The 21,960-nt window shown below is 38.5% G+C and overlaps 1 protein-coding gene and 1 long non-coding RNA gene across 4 annotated transcripts in view; one reads left to right on the forward strand and one right to left on the reverse strand.

Annotated features, from left to right (window-relative positions):
* LOC108611128 (uncharacterized) overlaps positions 1 to 21,960 on the forward strand; it is a 34,248-nt gene that overhangs the window by 10,591 nt on the left and 1,697 nt on the right. For 2 of the 3 annotated variants that reach the window (XR_016268856.1, XR_016268857.1), the window contains exons 2-4: positions 11,320 to 11,411; positions 17,235 to 17,300; positions 17,376 to 17,395. This is a non-coding gene — a long non-coding RNA (uncharacterized LOC108611128). The remainder of the gene's footprint in view (positions 1 to 11,319; positions 11,412 to 17,234; positions 17,301 to 17,375; positions 17,396 to 21,960) is intronic. The other variant, XR_001915690.2, reaches the window with a different exon arrangement.
* LOC108611121 (uncharacterized) lies at positions 9,282 to 10,235 on the reverse strand. Its single transcript, XM_018003597.2, has 2 exons — positions 9,506 to 10,235; positions 9,282 to 9,442 (listed from the first exon to the last, which is right to left on the reverse strand). The coding sequence occupies exons 1-2, from the start codon at positions 10,024 to 10,026 to the stop codon at positions 9,331 to 9,333; spliced, it is 633 nt and encodes a 210-aa protein (XP_017859086.1). The 5' UTR covers positions 10,027 to 10,235; the 3' UTR covers positions 9,282 to 9,330.

Below are 21,960 nucleotides of genomic sequence, written 5' to 3' on the forward strand. Positions count from 1 at the left end.
TAGGCAACATAGCTGCAACGATCTGCGAACGTGGCACATTTGTGGCCTTTCCACATGACTTCTAACACCTAATCGCTGCGCACGATCTGGGCATGCGGAGATGCTCTGCATTTGGCCAACAGACGCCTCGATTTCCTGCCACGCCCACTAGTGCTGGCAATTAATTTGATTTGATGGCTGCTGCTGCCCTGCCTGGCTGCGGCTGCGACTGCGGCTGACTGTGGCCCGGCTGTTGCTGCCGTTGCGGCTCTCTAGCTCATTGCCTGCTTTCAAAGTGCAACAGTTGAGCATGTTGCTTGTGGCAGGTTGCACGTTGCACGTTGCGTTGCTCTAGCTTCGCCGGCGTTGAGTAATTGACTGCTTTGATCTCCGGCCCAGGGTGACGCCCGCTGCAAGAGGCTCCCCTATAAATAGGCGACCCTCTGAAGGCACTTTGAAGTGCACTAGCATCTATATACATATATGTACATATGTATATGTATATGTATATATATACACATATGTACATATATTTGAAAATTTTTTGATTGCATGTTTGTCATTGCATTCAGCAGAGCTTCTTTTCTTATACAGTGAAAGAAAAGAAAAGTGAAAGTAAACATACATCTCCCATTTTTCGTTATTTCGGGCTTTCGCAAAGACAATAAAAAAAAGTGGGTATGCCAATAGTTAGAACATTAATAGTTAGAGAACGTTAATATTATTTCCATTTTTATTTTGGCCTGTTGAATTTTTTAATTTATTAATAATTTTTTTGTACATATGTATGTACATACATACATATGTATGTACATATGTACAGTCGGCAAATAAAGTTCAGGTGTACTTCTTAAGTCAGCAGTAATTATTTAATTAAACTTAAAGTACTTTGCTTGTTTTTTATTTATTTATTTATATTTATTAATATTTTTTTTATTATTATTATTATTTTTTTTATTGAAAACAATTCATGAAAATACTTTAATGAACGAAATATTTAATGAAACATATCTCATTCGCACTTTTGTTAATTTAGTTGAGTTAAGGTGAAAAATCGTTTACGTTTATTTGCTTACTGTATATATTTTGTATACTAAATAAAATTATCAAATTATTTAATAGACCTGAATTTATTTAATTCAATAAAATCGAGCACCGTCATTTACAAGAGACATTATCATGTTCTAAAATCACGATTCAGCTAATTTTTTTTGGTTATCTTCCCAGCTGGAAGAAACCGAACGCGTCGGTTCATCAATAATTTTCCATTCTGGTTATTCCCCGATCTTTTATTTGAGCTCAATGAGACAAAAAATCTTATATTTATGTATGGCGAGGGTTTTGCTCGCTAAACACATCGACAGCATACGTGCATTGAGTGCGAGTGTGTGACGATTGTTTACGATGAGTTTTCGCCTCTTCTGCCCACTGATTGAGCCTCTCTGAGTCTCTCTCTGCCAACGAAGTTCACTTAGTGACTCAAGACGCTTAACGCAAAACGAAAAGAACTAAAGTCTTTTGCTCAGATAGTGAACTCGCGATTATGATTTCGTTCGGTTGATCTCTCGAACAGAGTGTAACGAATCAAGAAGTCAACTGTTATATGCATGCTATGAAGAATACTGATACATAAATATGTTTGTAAACATGCCTATTTATACTTTGCATAATGTGACTTGGAAGCATCAGGAACTGATCAAACAATCTTTTCCTAACTGTAAACAGTTATTTTAATTTATGTATTATTATTTATTTTTTTATTTCTTGTAACTGAACAATTAAATTGATAGTTTAAATAAGCTTTTACTCTTAGCCTGACAGCCTCACAAACTGGTGAGCCATGCCTTCGACTTTACCTCTTCTCTGGTTTCCCGCTGGCTGCTCTTCTTCTTCTTCGTCTCTTTGCGTATTTCAATCAAAATCAAGTGCAGACCTCGTCAGAAAACCGAAACTTGCATGGAAATTACACGCACCAAACACACAAACTAATTTTCCAACAAATTAGACGCGCAAGCAGAGGCTATCCACAGCCACCCCTAGCCGCCGACCCCCAAACTCCCATTCCTGTTCATAATTTATATGCTGTTGTTTTTTTTTTTTTTTTTTTACTTTGTGCTTTGGCTTTTTTATTGTCCAGCGCAATTCGTGTGCGTAATTTTCTCTGTTAAGCTCCCATGGAAAAACTTTGCTTTGAACATGTCAGGCGAGGGCGGAGTGTGTGCGGGGAAATGGAGGCGCATGCTTGATTTTGGCGCATGATAATTGGGCGAATGGGCGCTTGGCTCGTCGTCTGTGCGTGAACCATGCATTGCGTTTCTTTTAGTGGCCATCAAGTGCTCGAGACCATAAAGAGAATGGGCTTGGATTGGGTTCGCTGGGGTTGGTGGGGGGGTGGAGAGGTGGAGGGGAGCCCGGCCTGTTGGGCTGCATTTGATGCGAGAGAACGCAGACGCACTTCGCTGCACAGGAGACGCCGCAGACAAGGCGGCATATTTGCAGCCAGGTCACGTGACCTTAATTAGCCAAAAACGAAAAGAAAAAGGAAAAGGCCAGAGAAAAGTCAGTTGGAAAAGCGGCTGTCGAAAATTTCTTTGGCGCGGTAATTGTGCGTGCCATGTGAAGGGTTCGCAGCCTGAATCGACTTGAAGTTGCCTTTGTGCCATTGTCGACCACTACAATAGTCTTTGTTTGCCTTTGAAATACTTAAGCACACACTCACACACACACGTATACACACTCGCACACTCGGGGCTGGTACTCTTCCAGGAACTTTGAAATTGCCTTCAATTGCATTTGACTTTAAATCACTCGCCGCACGACAATCATTTAATTGAGTTGCATCGCAGTGACCCTTGCCCCACTGTACTTGCTCGGTACTGCACGCGCTGTATTCACTGTATCTGCTGCGCTTCACTGTACCGCATTGCCAGACAGTTGCTACAAAGTTAAAAAAAAAAAAAACAAAAACGCAATAAATTTCAATTATTTACTTAAATGCACATTAAAATAAATTCTCAATGGCTTGCTGCATGTTGCTGTGCCGTGTAGCGCAGTGTAAGTCGCGTTTAATGAAAATTCCAACTGCCACTTGTTATTAAAAGCGGCATTGCAACGTGACTGAAGCACACCCACAAAATCGCTGGCGAGTTGAGTTAATCAATTATTTGCTTTAAAAAGCCAACAAGATTTTTGGTGCACAAAAGCTAAAACAAAAAAAAAAATAAAATAAAAAAAAATATAAATAAATACAAAAAAATAGCATATCTTATATCCCTTAAAATTATCGAGAAATGATTTTTTCAAGGGGATAGAATTTATTTATTTTTTTATATTTAGTGGGGTACCAATTATCAAGAATCGACTGTATATAAGTATATATATTTATGTTATTCACATATTATTAATTTTTTTAATACATTTATTTTTTTTTTTTTCGATTTACTATATATTTTTTTGTTGCCTATTTTACTTTTATTTTGATTTAATTTTTAATTTTCTTATTTTATTGAACAATAACTTATTATAAAATTGCTTTATGCATCAAAACTAGTTTTATTTATATATTTAAATATAGCAATATATGTATTTATGTATTTAGTAATTCTTATATATTTCATAATATGTATGAATATTAAACTATTTCATTTAAGTTATTATATATTTATTATAGTAAAAATTGAATATTCAAAATATTATAAAAATAAAATTTATATTAATAAATATATGATAAATTAAATGAAATAGTTTAATATTTATACATAGCTTCCTGCTCTTCCTGCTGAGAGTTAAAATATGAACAATCGTATTAAATATTTCATTAAAGTCCAATTTATTCAATATTGAATTGACTCACAGAAGTAATTCCAAATTTCATTTTTACATCATTTTTGCAATAGTCTTTGGCTATATTATGCGACATTTCGCTTGAGAAATGGCAACAATTAGGTTTGCCTTGAGATTTAGGAAAATGCACTTAATTTTAAACATTTTGCCGTTCCGCTTTGCTGTGTGCGATTGTAGATTTATGTGTGTGTGTGTGGATGAGAGAAAGAGTGAGAGAGACATAAAAATGGATTTACGCTTAATCACACACGAAGGATGCATATTTTACATTGTGCACCACCCTCGGCACACACTTCCCCTCGCCTTTTGCCCCCACGTTGATCATTCGCATGCACATTTTGTTCATTAGAAGCTTCAAGCGAGCGCGCTGCTTAACCTCTGCTTAGCACACACACACACACACACAGAGAGAACCACCCAGCCACAACCACTCTGTGTCCCGCTCTTCTCTCTCCTTGCTGCGTTTTTCAGTTCATTTCGCTAGTTGAGCTCGCGTTCTGTGTGTGTTTGTGTGTGTTGAGCTCCCACTCTCTTTGTGTGTGTGCGTGTGTGTTTTGTCTTTTTTTCGCCCTCCTATTTCGGGACAAACGGAACCGCCTGCTGTGAGCAGCTTTCGTTGAGCTTTCACCAATGCCACAACCAGGCGCGCTAGAGCGAGACAGCAGCCAAAAAGCGGGCGAGCGAGAGAGTGAGAGCGTGTGTGTTGCTCCCATTAGCCGAAAGGATTTATATTACAAGCGTACACATAAAAAGCACCGCAGGATATTTTGTTTTATGTGAATTTAATTGTTGTTTTAATCCAAAGGTAGTCCAACTTCTGTGCAGCGCACTCCGTCTCTCTCTCTCTCTCTCTCTTTCTGACTCTCGCTCTCCTCCTTTCTTTGTCTAGCTGTCCAATGCTGAGCTGAGCTGAGCTGAGCTGAGCTGAGCTGGTTCAGCGTGAGTTATTTTATATTAATAGCATTGCATTTTTAATAATAGCTGAGCACACATGTCGGCTACTTGATTTTTCACTTTGTGCTGCTCGTTTCGCTGTTTGCCTTTTGACCAGAAAGCCGTGCAATTGCCAAGTCGGTCAAGTACACGACTTTGTTTCGCAGCCAACGCGCATTGCCCTCTGCATTGTGGCATCAATCGAGTAACGGTATCATAGCATAGCTATTATATATTATTATATCATTATAATTATGTAAGCCAACTGACCGGCTGTTTGCTTAGCTCTCTTTGAATTGGCCAAAATAATCCTTTTTTTCATATTCGCTATATAAATATTCGATATGCTTAAATATTTATTTAAGTAAACTTTGTCTGCGATCAAATATTCACAAATAAAATAGACGATTACCTGTTGCTCTTCCGTCCTATTTGCTGTCCTATTTGCCGATCATAAAATTGTATTTAACTTTATTATAATTAACATTTAACAAGAAAGAAAATTTAAGTAAAATAATATTTAATTTATAAATGTTCATAGGATTTTTTAAATTTTAGTTTATTGATTGATTAATATATAATAGTTATTTTAGTTAATTGAAATTTGAGGTTAATAAAAACTGTATATATATTTTTTAAAATTTCTTATCAAATTGTATTCTTATTTTTTTTTCTAAATCTATTTGTATGTATTTTCATGTTTTATTTTTATTTTATTTGTATATATTTATTTATTTTAATTAACAGATTTTTCAAACGATGTAATTATGAAATATTAAAATTATAAAATATATTATTCATGAATTATGTTTAATATAAATGACTTCATAATGTAAATTAAAAAAAAATAATGTATTAAGTAGAGGATTTTTAATAGATGTTTTTTTTTTGTTACTGAATTTGAAGTACCTGACAAAGTGAAGGTACCCTTTCTCAGGTGTAGAGCAGCAGGCAAGAGAGCTGAAAGCATAAACATCAACTGCTTAGGAGATTTTGTCGATTTTGGTCAGCAGGCAGGAAAAACTTAAAAATGCCTAAATAAAATAACAGAAAGGCAAAGAAAACTTGGCCAAGTTTTTTGAGTAGAAATATCAACGGAAATATGGCAAACACAATTCCGTACACACAGACACACCACGCATACACACACACACAGACACACACATACGTAGAGGGAGTAAAACCGACATGGGATCAAAGTGTGCATATCCTGCTTAGCCGGGTTTTTGTAATGTGCTTTTCTAGTTGTGCTGCTTATGTTGTTGTTGCTGTTGTTCTTGTTGTTGTCAACACACACACACACATGAGCTTAAACAAACGCAGCCCACAAAAAAGGGACAATTTGCTTAAAGGTAACGAAAAGTTTTGCCGCTCTCTTTTTTTTTTTTTTTTTTTGCCAGAGCAAACTTTAGGTGCGCCTCGGTTGGGGGCGCCTCGGACCTAAAATGCTTTGCATAAACTTGAGCGGCAAAAGTTGAAAATGTTTGTTGTGCTATATATGAAAATGGCAACAGCAACAACAGCAAGAGCAACAACAGCAACAGCAACAACGACAACAACAACAACGACAACAACAACAACAGCAACAAACAAACGGCAAACAACAAAGATAAAGTTCAAAGGAAATGTGGCACAGGAAACGCAGCAAAAGATACAGAAAGAGAAAAATATGAGAACAGACGACAAGAGGCCAAAATTTATAAATGTATGTGTGTATGTATGTGTGTGTGTGTGTGTGTGTGTGTGTGTTGATATAAAACAAAATATTAAGAAAGTTATTTCAACAAAATGAAAGTTATGCTCGGGTTTTTGCTTACACACACACCATCACACACACACACACTCACACACACTCACACACACATACACAACAGCACACACATAAAGACAAACGCTGACTCTTGACTCTCGCTCAGGTATTTGATCACGTTTTATTTAATTTATTTTCATTTTTGATTTATTTTCAAATTATTTTCATGTGCTGTCAAAGTTTTTAGTTAATTAAAACATGTTTGCAAATTGCAAAGAAATAAATTTGAATTAATAATAAAAATCAAATCACAAATTTCAGATACATATCTAAGCCAAGGAAATAAATGTTGCTTTGCTTTTGTTGTTGTTTGTAGCTGTTTTTCCTTGCTGTTCGCTTCTCTCTTCTTTCTTAGCTGCTCCCCCACAGCCGCAGCACAAAGCATTTGCATAATTTAAGGCGTAATTTTGGCGCGGTGCTTTAAATTGATATTACAAGCGCAATTTGTGTTTGGATATGGCCCATTCCCCCGCGCTCTTTTACTCTACAGATCTCGCCCTCTCGCTCACTCTCACGCTCTCACATCTCCCACTCTCTATGACATTAGATGGCATGGGTGCTAAGTACATGGAAAAACTGTGCCATGGCAACATTTTTCCTCGCTGCCGCTTCGTTTCCTTTCGTTTCGTCCCGTCTCGTTCCGTTTCGTTTGGCTCGGTTTGCTTTCGCTTGTTCAGCGAGTCGTTGGGGCGTGTTCATTCATTTCCTGTTGCGCCTTAAGTTATGCAAAGCTTATGGCAAAGTGAACAAGCTCTAAGTGGGCTGCTGCTGCTGCTGCTGGTGGCTGACGGCTGGATGAATAGGACAGCCGCCACATGGAAATGAGCAAAATGTTAAGACATCAGCAATGGCAGCAGCAACAGCAGCACCAGCGACAGCGGCAGCACATGGAATCGCCAGATAAGCTCAAATAGTTTATGAATAACAGCAAAACGCAACTGAAACACATTGCGAAACTAAGGCAAATCGCTGTACGTGTTTTCTATAATTTTGTTTGGCACTCAAAAGACTCGGCTGCGTAGCATTAGCCAACAGAAGTGTAAATATAAGACGTGAAAAAAAGTTTATTGGGCGGTGCTATTTGAGCCACATGAAACTGTAGAATAATGGTAAGCATGTTCAAAATTCATATAAATAATTAAATATAAATACATATATTCATCATGTTGTGAATGATTAAAATAAAATCCTGTGTATTGAATACATATGCACATGTTCATATGAGTATATTTTTCGTTCCGTGTAATCTTCTAATCTTGAGAGTTATGAATCCACAGAAAGCTCAGCCTGGATCATTCAATGAAATAAGCACAGCGCAGTAGAAGCTAAATTGAGTAATTTTCTAATTAGCATTTTACTCATGCTCAGACACACATACATAACATAACATACAATCCACAAGTGGGCGCGCAGAAGACATAAGGCGTAGCTTGGCCCGTAACAGAGGTTTGAGCGGAGTGCGTTAGTTGAGCGCTTTACCAATTGGCGATCCACAGACGCACACATGCAGTGATGTGTGTGTGTGTGTGTCAACTGCAGGAAGCTCTTGAGAGCGACCACACATATAATCCACAAGTAGGTGTCAAATTGGAACTTAAATTGAGCGGCTGCCTCCAAGAGCAATCCACAGGTACAAATAGTGTGTGTGTCAACTGCAGCCTGAAAGCTTCTGAGAGCGACTACACATGTAATCCACAAGTGGAGCTTTTTTCTAATAGTCTCACCGTGAGCGGGCATACAGTTGCTTCGTGTCTAAGCAAGCACATGCGAAATCCACAAGCCGGAGCTGAGCGGCCACAGAGTTGAGATCAAAAACAATATATGTATGTAAATATGAGCAAATATATACAATGCGTTTACCTAATGAGCGATATTTTAAGAGAGCGAACATATGAAAGGGATGGGTACATATAAAATAGACGTCCGATCACTGCTGTAAGCATTGCGAAAGGGATAGATTGCTATGTGCTTAGCTGTGTTCTGCTGAGAGTTGTATAGATAATGAGACCGTGGGAACTATTCGTATTGAGTGCAAATTTAACTATTACAGTGGCAATGCGAATTTCGAGAGAGTAAGAGCTTACTTTGGTAATCGAGTCTTTGTTAAACGAAAGTTTTTGAGTGAATCGATTTGTATTAAGATACACATATTTACACATATACATTATAAATTTGTTTTTCTTTCTTTTTATTTGTTATTAAAATGTGTATATGTATGTACATGTAGAAAATTACCCTGTAGCTATACATTTATAATATGCTATTGATATTTTGAAGAGGCAGCTTTCACTGATTATGCATTGCATACTAACACACACATACATGACCTTACAGCTTTTTAATAACTTCGCGAATTTCATGTAAATTACTGATACTGCAGTTTGTAGGGTAAGTCGCACTCGCTCATATTTGTGTCTTGCTCTTGTCTTCCTCATTTTAGCATTCCATAACTCAGTGTTTGTATTTTCAGTTTTTTCCGGATTCGGACACGTGTTCAGATACTTCATATTTTTTGCTGTGTGCTGTTGACATCTGTTAAATACCACAAAGTTTTATAGCAATTAAAAGCTGCAATTTGTGCAGCAGCTGCGGCGCCTGTGATTACACGAACTACATGAAAATTAATGCTGGCGTTGATTTGTGAGACACGCAGATCCACCCCAGCCCCCACTCCGACTACTTGTTGTGCTACATGAATGTTGCATGTTCATCATAATTGAAAGCAGATGTTGAACTTTAATGCATAAATAAAATAATATAGGACGTTAGCCATGGTACCGATTGTGATGCATATTGTGGAGACCCTCGTTATTCTGGTGCTGTTGCTGTTGCTGTTGCTGCTGCTGCAACTGCGGCGGTTGATGGCCGTCCAAGACCCTGAAAAGATTCAGATAGTTAAGCAGGACTTTAGTCGATTGCGGATGCGCGGGGTGTACGCACATGAGATTGATTTGGCCCAGCAGATAGGCCTGCTGCAGGTAGAGTCGGCCCTGAAAGTCGTTGGCCACATCGTTGCTGCCCCGGCGGCGGCAGTGCTGGCAAAGGCCGGTGTAGGGCGGCTCGCCCACCTGGCGCTGGGCAGGTGTGGGGCTTGGGCGATTCAGTAGCTTGCGATAGCGCTGAGCCAGCTCACGCTGATCCTCCTCATCCACATAGGGATCGTACTTGGGTATCTGGGCGTACTTATCGACGCCACGGCGCAGGCCCTGCGCCGAAGTGCAGAACATCTTGTGCAGCGGCACACACTGCTCCTTAACGCAATCGGCTGCACGTTGCTCGGCAACGGCTGTCGGCTTGCGACCCCTCTTCAGGCGGGCGCCCATGTCCGACATGTTCGAGATGCCTAAGTGGGCAACCAGCTTGTCCCCATCCTCGCCCATCTCGTCCAGCAGACTGGGGAAGCGATCCCGCTGGCATGGCGCATGAAAGTACGGTCCCTTGTGACCCCACACCAGATTCATGATGCTCAAACTTATTTATTTATTATTGGCCTTTAGATCAATGGAATTTGTGTAACGTTGCCAATTGACGGAAATTATATAGCTCTACGTAGGTCTGTTCGATCGACAATGAATTTCGGTTACTAAAATTTGAATTCGAGTAGGATTTTCGGGTTTTACATAAATGACATGAAAATGAGAACATGTCTGAAAATGAAAATGGGATCCTAACTAAGAAGACAGACTCCATTAAGTATTGCATAATACTATCGACGAAGCTATTAATTAATATTTACATACCCAAGCAGAAGTATATATACTTTTAAGAATTTTTTCTTGTTTATTATATATTAATAGATACCGTAAAATATGATCTAACACTTTCCATGCAAAAATATACACTACATTGATATTATTAAAATAGTCTCTCTCCCCCTTTTTTTCTCCACAAGCACCCCACCCTATCTCTCCACCTGCCACGCTGTTCCTCACGCTCACCCTTCCCCTCAAGCTTTCTTAGACCCTCTCCCTTCCCCACCATCTACATCCCATCCCTTTCTCATCCTATCCTTCTCTTTTCCTATTCAAGATCACTGAACCCTCAAGGTCATTGACCCCTGAAGGTCATTGGCGCCTCAAGGTCATTGACCCCTCAAGGTCATTGGCGCCGCAAGGTCATTGGCCCGCAAGGTCATTTTCCCCGCGAGGTCATTGGCCCCGCAAGGTCATTGGCGCCTCAAGGTCCATTGACCCCTCAAGGTCATTGGCGCCTCAAGGTCCATTGACCCCTCAAGGTCATTGGCCCCGCAAGGTCATTGACCCCTCAAGGTCATTGAGCCATCAAGGTCATGACCCCTCAAGGTCATTGAGCCATCAAGGTCATTGAGCCATCAAGGTCATTGGCGCCGCAAGGTCATTGGCGCCGCAAGGTCATTGACACCGCAAGGTCATTGGCCCCGCAAGGTCATTGACTCCTGAAGGTCATTGATCCCTGAAGGTCATTGATCCCTGAAGGTCATTGACTCCTGAAGGTCATTGACCCCTGAAGGTCATTGACTCCTGAAGGTCATTGACCCCCCAAAGTCAATGACCCTTCAAGGTCATTGATCCCTCAAGGTCATTGATCCCTCAAGGTCATTGGCCCCTCAAGGTCATTGACCCCTCAAGGTCACTAAGGCACCTCTAACTGCCCCTTTCTTGGAAGTTTCAGGGTATCTCCTAGTCGAGCCTTCTTTACTAGAGCCTTCCTACTTGACATTTATTTTTAATCCCATAATTTAAGATATTCATTGTCATTTGATTATATATTTTCAGCGCAGTGTTGTTAAGCGCCCCAATTGGTGTCGCAAGTGGAAGTGAATATACAATTATGCGCCAATTATGTATATGAATTGAGAGTGTCACAGGTATGTCGCATTAAATAATCATTTATATCTAATTGTTGGTTCGTAAATGGGCAATAATAGTCCGACATATTTGATAATTGTAATTATGGATTATTGAGCTGTTCGCTTTTAATGCACACTCAATATTTTACAATGCCTTTTGACAGATGCACTCGATTGTTCCTCTGACAGAAATTAGCCAGAGAATATAAATATCATTTATAATTGTTTGATTGCGTAAGACAAATAGGGATTAACTTGTGGACTGATTAGATAAGCCTAATCTAAATAGCCTATGTTGTTGGTATTAGTTTGTATTAGTATTAGTTGGGTATTAGAATGTTAGGCATTAGGATTTGGTAGAAACTGCTGGAAGTCTAAGGACTGAGGTGCAATGATAATAAAATAAAATATATTTATAGTTATTTTATTATTACTTACGCCATTTACCAGTTGAAATGAGCCCGCTTCATTAATAATAATTTTAATTTGGTTTCGTAAATAAATAATTGTAAAATTCCAATATTTTGATTCTTAATAATAATTATTCGTATATTCAAGTTTTATTTGGTATAATAATATTGCAACTTTAGTTACTTATTTAATTTAATAAGTCAACTAATTTTACTATAAATATCCGTTCAAGAGTCAAAAAGAGTATATTGGCTTTATGCTTAGCGCATTTTCCTTCTATTCTAGCTAAATGGGTAAAATAAAGCTACAACTCCAGACTATGTTACTGCTAAAATCTCTAGCTAAGCCATATATCTGCCTACGCTGTGGTTCTTTAGTTGTTTAGTTAAATTACTATACACTCTCATCAACAATAATTTGAATATTCATACTTATTAAGCTGATATATTTTATGAACTAAGATTAAGTAAAATTAAGCATTGAAGTTTTAGTTCAATCAACGATCTGAATATCTAGTCACTTAAACAGCTCATCTCCATTCATTTCGCTCACATATTGCGGAGCGAAATACATTGCTTTAAGACTGAAATTATGAAATTAGAATTATGCAAAAAAATTAAAGTATATTTAATGCCCTTCACATGGCACTTGATTTGCTGGAGCTGGAAATTAAAATCCATTAAAACGAAAGCCATTATAATATTTCAAATGTAAATTAAATGAGAAATTGTGGATAAAAAAAATTGGGAGTGAAGCATGAGAAGTGGATGGATGTGCTCTGGCTGTGGCTCGCAATTGTCGGTTGCGTTGATTAACATTCAGGGGAATCACAATAAAAGTAATTATTTTGATTACGATTCTAAGCCAAAGGCGGGCGCCAGACACATGTCCATGCGACAGTTATATAAGCGCGCCTCAAATGTGCCATGCCAGTGGGGTCTATGGGCGTGGCAGCGCACACACGCGCGCGCACACACACACTCGCAAAAGACATCAGCATTAAAAATGTATTTTAATGTGTCGCCCGCTCTGTCATTTGGTTACCTTTAGCCAGCATTTCGAGCTGTCTGTTGTCGTTTTTAATGTCTTTCATTTTGCCGGAATGTGGGCGTGAGTGCCACCGCCCCGTCCCCATCATTCGAAAAGTCCAGGCAAACAAACAAAAACAAACAAGCCATTAGAGGCGCATTTCATAGCGTTTGCAAATCATAAAATGCCTTCAAAAAATTCCAGAAAAAGCAAAACGTCGACTTTGACTTTCAGCTAATTACTTGTGATTTAATTTGAATTTGTAATTAGCCAGAAAGATGTCATTTTTGTGACAGCTCTGACAGAGGCAGAGGCAGAGGCAGAGGCAGAGGCAGAGGCAGAGGCAGCCGAGGCCAGCCGAGGTGTGAGCCTGTCCCACATGTTGGATTAGCGTGCCAAAAGTTTTTAATTAGACAGCGCAGAGCAGCAAAAGGTGTAAATATATGTATATATATATGTATATAAATATATTGATTTTTATATATGCGTGTATACAACTTGTTGTTCCATAGTGTCTATCAAATTATAATAATTATCGCGAGAGCCTGACAACTGCCATGGCATGAAGCCTGAACGTGGAATCAAGATAAATTTTGTTGTTGGGCAGCAACTACATGAAAAGTCAAAGAAAAATCACTTAAAATCTTTTGCTTGAGGCAACAAAAGCACAGCACGAAACCATCAACAAGCTGGCCATCCCACCTGCCCACCTGCCCACCTGCCCAGTCAACGTGGCACGCCCACATCATCAGCAGGAGCTGATGCAGTCAAGTCTAACAAATGGCTGGGAGCTGGGAGCTCGTTTCTACGCAGCTATCTAAAGCTGTTGATAAAGCGCACATTAAAATATATACGTATCTAAGTATCTCAAAGATACAGGTGAGCCAGCAGGCGGCTGGGCAGGGAGCAGCGGGCCAGGCGCATTCAAATGAAAACCGTGAGAATCAAAGCAGCAGCCAAGTGGAGCGTAAAGCTTTCAGTGCCCCGATTGCAGCCGAACCGAAGTGTCTGTCCGAAATCTAAAAAAAAAAAAAAATCAGAGAAAGATGATGAAGAAGAAGAATATCCCCTGCGTATCGCTTCAGAGCTCAGAGATTGTCCAGTGAAGCTGCCGGCGTCGCCGTCTTCCTCGACGAGTTGTTAAGTTTCAGTATTTTTTTGCCTTCACGTTTCATTTATTACGTCGAGGTTTTTCCATTTCTGCTTTTTTTATTTTTATTTTTATTTTTTATTTTATTCAACTTAGATTTTTTCTCTTTTTTTTTCGTAAATTAAGAATTTCCCTGCTGCTGCTTTTTAGAGCTTCTCAATGACTCGGCCCGTTCCGTGCCACGCCTTATCCAGCAGTCCCTTAACTGACTGTTGGCGTTATAAAAGCCCAACGCTTCATTGCACAAACATAGTGGCAAGAGCTGAGCCAGGCATTTCTAAAGGCCTGTTGTCTGTTGTCCCGGAGTTGTCAGTGTGGAGGAGGAGGGCGATGGTGCGGTGGGGTAACCACTTCCCACTTAACAGAGCACACAACTTGGCTTGCGGTCGAAGCTCAACGCTCGACACTCCAAAATTTTTGCTATGGCTCAAAGAGCTTCAAGCCGGGAGCTCTATCATTTCTGCATACGTGAGCAGAAAGAACTTGTGGCACTGGGATGAAGTGGGGGGGTGGAGCGAGTGAAGAGGCTGCGGTGCGTGTTTCTTTCAGCAAGTCTCAAAATGAAATTAATTAAAACAATATAAACAATAGCGCAGAGACATGCGTATAGTGAACTAGCACAGCAGCCAGAGGAGTACGTGGATACAATATATAGGACATGCCACTACCTATACATATACATATACAGTAATACAAACTGCGATGGGGGTATACATGCAAGATGTATCAAGTAGGTACTCAAACTAATGGAATCTGTTTAAATCATGTCAAGTCAAGGGAATCCCTTAGACTTGAGTTGTCTTCGATTGCTGCTCCTGATTAAGTCGAAAATTATAAGAAACGTATTTCTTTATTTATTTATTATTTATTTAATTTTTTTTATATGCCCAACGAATTGTGTGAATTTGTAGTTTATTCATGCAGCTTAGTGTTTAATCATTTTTTGGACTTAATATTTGCATTAAATGCAATTAATTACTATTGATAAATAAGGTATATATAAATTTACAATTTGTGTAGTTTATAAAACAAGCTTTCCGCTTTCTTTCAAGCCAACTGAATCTAGCTTTTCATGTTTCCAAAGTTGAAATAGTAGCCAATATTTAATAATTTTAAATTAAACAAAAATTAAATGAAAACTTATTAAATTAAATACGAATGAAAATCAAAATATTCTTAATAATATTATTGAGCTGAATTTTTATAGAATATAGTATATTCAATATTTTTTATCATTGTCATATTACAAAATTGGGTCTATATTAAATTTTTATATATTACTAAATTTGTCAAACATATCTTTAAATATTTAACAAAATAAATTTAATTTTTGTATTTGATTTAAATATATAATTACATTTTTAATTCAATTCAAAGGTTTTAAGAAAATAGTTTAATTATTATTTATTCATTATTATTTCTACAGCTTTTAAATTTTAAATGATATTTTAAATTGCAGCAAATTAATTATATATTTTATTTATAAACATATTTATTTATTTACTTTTTGTTAACCAAAACTTAAAGCCCTATTAAATAATTTTTTTAAATTTACAAATGATGCTAATAAATTTTCAATATTAGCTTCAAGTAAAATACATAATCTTCATAGCCCCTTTTCACTGTACAATTCCTTAGCACCACACTATTATAGATACCCCAACTCCATACAAACTCACACACACACATGCACACGTCAACACCGAGTAGAAAATCCTTTTGTAGTTTTTCGAGTGACATAACCCATTGAAATTCTCATATGAATACACACTCACAATTTAAGCTTATTGTTTACATGGGCCAAGCCAAATAGAATTCACTGAATGGCCAAAAGGCGATGGCAAAAAGATGAAGAAATCAGATCTGGCAACGCTGACAGCGACTGAAGTGCACTTTCGCTACCTCCCTCACTCACTTTCTCTCTCTATCTCTCTCTGAGTCCAATCAAAGCGAATAAAATAAGAAAATTATGAAAAGTAGTAAAATGCAAGACAAGCTAGAGTATTGCAAATAAATTCATCTTGGATGTGCGTGTGTGTGTGTGTGTGTGCAGTTGCGAAATTTGTTGAGTTTTATGTCTGGATAGCAGTCGGCCAAGCGTCGGGCAGGCGTGCAGACACATGCAGAATCTCCAAGACAAGAGAGGAAGAGTGAAGAGAGAGAGGGAGAGAGAGTGAGCGAGTGAGCGAGTGGGCAAGGGGGTGAGGAGGCTCTGCTTACTGTGTACAAAATATGGCAGAGCAAACATGTTTTAAATATTTATGTGCGAGCTCTGTGCTGGCTGCTCAGCTATTATTGTGGCAACACTTTGTCTTTGGCTTGACAAAAACCGCGCCCACAACGCCTCAGCCGCCACGGCCCGCCCACTGCTCGATGTCGTGTGAGACGCGCTGGCCTCGACACACGTTTCGGCAATGAAGCTGGCAGCGCACGTGTGTTTATTTTTATTTGTGGCAATGGCTAAAGGTAGCAAAGAACAGGTGGAAAACCAGAAAACGAGCAAGCGACTCCTGACATGTGCTTGTCGCTGTGCGAGTGTGTGTGTAGGTGTGTTTGTATGTTTGTGTGTGTGCATGTCCTTTCCCTGCTTGTCTAGAATTTATGTTACAGGCTGCTCATAAATGTCGACGCTACCTTGGCGTTTGGCTGATTGAAATTTTCATTACAGACGTTTGTTTTCTGCTCTTTCTTTTCAAGATCTGTTGGAAATGTAATTGAAATTCGTAAGCAATTGTATTTTAAATATATATGTATTTCTCAAATTAAAATGGCATATAATATTGAATTTCTTTCGAATTGCTGTGGAAGCAAATAAATGCAGTGAAGATTTTCAATAATTTCTTAAACTTTTAATAATTTGAAAAAAAAAAAAATCTTGTATTTTATAGACCTAAGACAAATTTTGAATACTTGATTAATTTTCAATTAGATATTGTGTTTTACTTATTTTTAGAGGCTTCAATAGGGTATATTGTGACATAGGTAAAGGTTGTTTCGATCTGACTGTCGCAGACGTGTTTAGATCTCGAGATCTACCAGAACTATAGGCTGGTAGAAAACCAAAGGTTATATTTATATATCTTAAGTATTATAGTTTTCTAATATTGGTAAAAATATTATATAATATGTTAAGTATAACACGTTCTTAATATTGGTAAAAATAATACTTGAAATTAGCTTAAAATAATTTAACAAACTCTTTTCGATATTATTTATCATATAATAATAATGAATTTTCTATTGAATTCCAGCTTTAGCATATCGATTCATAATATACCATAATGCAAATAGAGGTTTAACAGAGAAAGCTACAGACAGTAAGTAAAATTGAAGTGTATTAAAATATTATATTGATTGCAATCTAATCAAGTCCTTCACTTTCATTCCATGAGTTTCACTATCTATAACTAGAGTAAGTACCTAATATATCTTGTATATCCTAAAAAATTCAAAATATTAGTTCATATAATATTTCGTAATAGTTCATAAAAATAAAAATAATTCGACTTTTATTTTGTGTTTAGACATATTACCACCTATTACATCTAAATATTACTGTACATTAAATGTATATATATTAGATATAAATATAACATGAGTATGAGTATATTTAATACTAGTTTTTATTTATTTAATTATTATTATTATTTATTTAACATTTTTTTTAGCTAATTTAGTGTTGGCAAATATTGCCAACATTTTCTGGCACTTACAGGGTATCTGCTAGTCGAGCACTTGCTCAGCTCAACTCTTCTATTTCATTTCCACTTATGTAGGCAACATTTTTTTCAGCCAATTTCTTTTTGGCAAATATTGTTGCTGTGCCAACATTTGCTCGGGTCTACATTCTAATTCTTTTCACTCTCTCCCTCTCTCTCTCTCTCTCTCTGTCGCTGTCCCTCCCTCGCCCAGTCGGTGTGGCTGTCTTTGAAAGGCTGTCACATCAAATGCAAAGTAAACAGCATCATTAAAAGAGCTGAGCACCTGTGCAGGTGAAAGGGTTGCTGCAGCGCCGAGGCGTGTGGCGTCAGCTGCTTTAGGTTAGGAGCTTTTCGAGCGTGGCAAGGGCTATTAACAACGTTGCCACTTCATTCAAATTAAGCATACGCCGTGTCGAACGACCAGTCAACCAGCGAGGCAGCGAGGCAGTTGCCTACGTGCGGGCCGCCACAAAAGGCGTCGCCTCGCTGCCTCGCTGCCTTTTTGCCCCGTGCTCAAATGTTAATCGCATTTCTTGGGTCCGTCTGTCCATTTGTCGCGTGTCCCTCGCCGGGTGTGGGCAATGGGGGGTGGTGTGGCATAAGATAAAGGGTTGCCCCTCCTCACGCTCGACGGTTTCGTCCCGCACGTCAGTCACTCATTTGTTTTGTCTTCTGTGCGCTGCGTTGCCCACAAAATGAAAATGGAAATTGGTTTTCTCGGTTTCTTGCTGTCCTCCACAGACAACAGCAACAACAGCAACAACAACAGCAACAACATTAATTTCAAATGTAAATAAAGTGACAAATTACCTGAATTAGTGACACGGCGTTCAGCGCTCGCTTTCTCGCTCGCTGCTCCTTTCGTTGGCCCAACCACATTCCGCTCACCTGCTTTGCTCCTGCTCCCGCTTCTCCTTTGCTTCGCTCTCATTTTGTTTATCTGCTTTTCTTTTCTTTCGTCTCCTCTTCTCCTTTTCTCGCTTTTCTCTCTCTTTTTTTTTAGTATTTTTATTTTTAAATGAGCAATTTTCTGCGCGCTTGTCGCTGTCCCTCGCAAAGCTGTTGACTTTGGTTGGATGCGTAATTGTAATGCCTGCTAATTACATTCGCAACAGTTTGAAAGGAATATTATATGCTAGGGCTTAGCTCTGTAACCTGTAAGTCTGTGGAGAAATATAGTTGGGAGAAGAACAAGAGTCGAGAGAGTGGAATAGGCGGAGAAAGCATAACGATAATATGGTATATTATACTACATTTATATTTTGATCTATTAAATATATGACTGCAACCTGATAAATCACCTACAATTCGAGTCTCTCTCTCTCTTTCTCTCTGTCTTTGGTTGAGACTCCTCCCTTGAGCCTGCTGTCTATTCTGCATCGATGTCAGATAAACGATTTAAGACATCCATATACATATATTAATTTATATTATTAAAATCTGTAAATTACAAAATCTTTTGATTCGTCAAAAGTATATTCACAGTGAATCTGAAGTCTCTAGGTCTAATAGTAAACAATCTAAGCTTAAAAAGTGAAATCAATATATCGATAATTGTCGATAAGCAGGAAACAGTATGAGTTATCGAAAAAATATGGTAAGCTCTCTCTGCATATTAAATACACATTTCAAACTTTCTTTAGCTATTATACAATATCTTCTGAGATCTCGACGTTCATACGAACAGGCGGATGGGAAGACGGATAGACGGACAACTCAACTGAGCTCGTAGTCTAAGAGAAAGGAGTAAATTTGTAATATGTTCGCTGCAAATATCTTTCAGCTTCTTTTATATATATTATAAAAGGGAATATCATGCTCTCTGCATTAACCCATATTATTTATGCTTATTGAGTTATCAATCCTGGGCTCATTATGTTTTAAAGCCAATTTCCGTAGTTCAGTCAACGAAATACACGCTGGCAGCAGCAGCAGGAGTAGCAGGAGTAACAGGAGCAGCAGCAGCAGCAGCAGCATGAGTTTAAAGCCTTGACCCAGCGAGCTATTAAATTCAATTATTTTCGAGGCTCAATATTGAATCAAGGCATTCGCAAGATCTTCGCACAGCTGTCGTGTAAATATTTAATTTACGAAATTCCATAATAAAATTTTGCCTGCCTTGGCACCTTCTGTCGTTGTTGTCGTTGCTGTTGTTGTTGCCGTTGCCGTTGCTGTTGTTCTTGTTGTTGTTGTTCTTGTTGTTGTTGCTGCAGCAGCTTTAAGGCAGCTGGGCTTTCACTTCGCATGCCAATTGTTTGGCAAGTGTCAAAATAATAAGAAGCCACCCCTTGGCCGGGCGAACGGGGGCGGGCTCACACAATCGAGCCACTTGGCACTTGCCAAGTGTCAAAATATTTCGGCAATTTTTTTATGTTAATTTTCTATTAATAAAATAAATATTAAATCAGTGAGGCGGCTGAGGGTGACAAATGTCGCAAGACGATGCCGAAGCATTTGCCAAAGACTATATTAGGAGAGAGCAAAACCACTAATTTATCCCCAGAGAATGCTGGGTGGCTGAGGGGGGCGAGACCGACTGAGGGAGGAGGAGGAGGAGTAAAGGAAAAGCGCTTGCACAGCTGCTGTCTGCCGAGAACCCTGCCACCCACCCCCCCCACTAGCCAGACGCAGCGGGTGGTTTCTTTGATTTGAGCTTTTCCTCTGGCTCGGTTCAATTTAAATTTCATAAATTTAAGACCCCTCAGCCAATTTGCGATTGTGTTATTAAATTTAACAGCCTTTTTGCCTGGCAGCCAAGTGCGACTAAGTCGTTGATTTTCATGGCTCTGCGGCATTTTCATTTTATAATTGTTATGGCGCAGCAACTGCTGCTGTTGTTGTTGTTGTTGTTGCTGTAGTTAGTGTTAACCCTTTAGAGTATTATTTGCCAGGCGGCTGCTGCCTCTGCTGCTGCTCCTGCTGGTTAGCGGCTCATTAGCCCAGTTTTATGTTTGCAATGTTGTAAAAGTTTTTGCCTATAAACAAGCAAAGATGATTTTCCTACTAACTGGGCCATAAAAAACCTACGAATTCTCTCGAATTTCGCTAAATTATGCGCATCGATGGGAATTTAATTACAACAATTTCGCGCTCAAGGTCAACAGCTGGTCAAACTCGAAATGTTTCTGCATTAAACTTTGTTAAATTTTGTCAGCTAGGTAAACAGAGTTTGGCCGTAGCTGTGCAGGTGCTCAGCTGCTCCACCGTCACCCCCCACAGCCACTCCTCCTCCCACCCTTGTTAGCAGGGCTAGTGCATTACGAGCTGTGCAAAATGTCTCTCTGGCCCCAAAACAATTTGCCAGCAGCTATTTTGCATTGCATATTTGCAGGCGCATAGCTGCCTCTGCCTCTGGCTCTGCCTCTGCCCCTGCCTCTGCTGCTGCTGCTGCTGCGAGTGCAACTGCTGCCGGAATGTGCAACTCAGTGTGTCTGGCTAACCCGTTTACCCAAGCTCTGACGCCACCTCGTTTGGCTCGTGGCGCGTGGCTCGTGGCTCGTTGGCTTGTGGCAGCAACGGAAGCTACTTGCTGGGTTAATGACGTCGTAAAAATTGCTGCAGCAGCTGCTGTTGCTGCCGTTGCAAGAACTGACACCGTTAGCTTCTGGCAGCCCCAACGAACTCTCAGGTCTAATAATTACAAGCACAGCTTCTTCTACTTTGCAATTGGATTGCTTAAGCATAGCTCTGCGTGTAATATGACTTATTGAAGCAAGGCACAAAGTCAACTTTATATTTAAATAAAGAGAGAGAGAGAGAGGAAGAGAGAGAGAGAGAGAGGAATAAGTCATGATTGAAAGAAGTAGGATAATAATGCAGAAGCAAGATAATGCTACTGATAATGCATTAGACATGCAAGTTCGAATAAGTTACTCTATACATCTATTGAAATTAGCTGAAAAAGTTGTTAAAAATAACTAAATAATTAATAAATAAATAATTAATAAATAGCCTTTGATATTCTTATAAAATTTCACATATTTTATAGACTGATCCTAAATTATATAATTATAATAACTCAAGACAACGTAAGGATAATAATATAAGTATAACCATGAAATTATAGATTGTAATAACTATAATAATATAATATAAGAATAATAATATAAATTAAATAAATTAAATTATAACAAAGATTAGCTTTTAAAAATAGTTTAAAATTAAATGATGTGGGCTTTATGTAGAATATGATCTATTATACATTCTAATATCTTTGCATTTTCCCTAATTACTGAAAATAGGAACTATAAAAAAAAATTCTTTTATTTTTTTACGG

This window comes from Drosophila arizonae, chromosome 3, assembly GCF_054131065.1.
Source record: "Drosophila arizonae isolate 15081-1271.41 chromosome 3, UAZ_ARI_1.0, whole genome shotgun sequence".
NCBI lineage: Eukaryota > Metazoa > Arthropoda > Insecta > Diptera > Drosophilidae > Drosophila > Drosophila arizonae.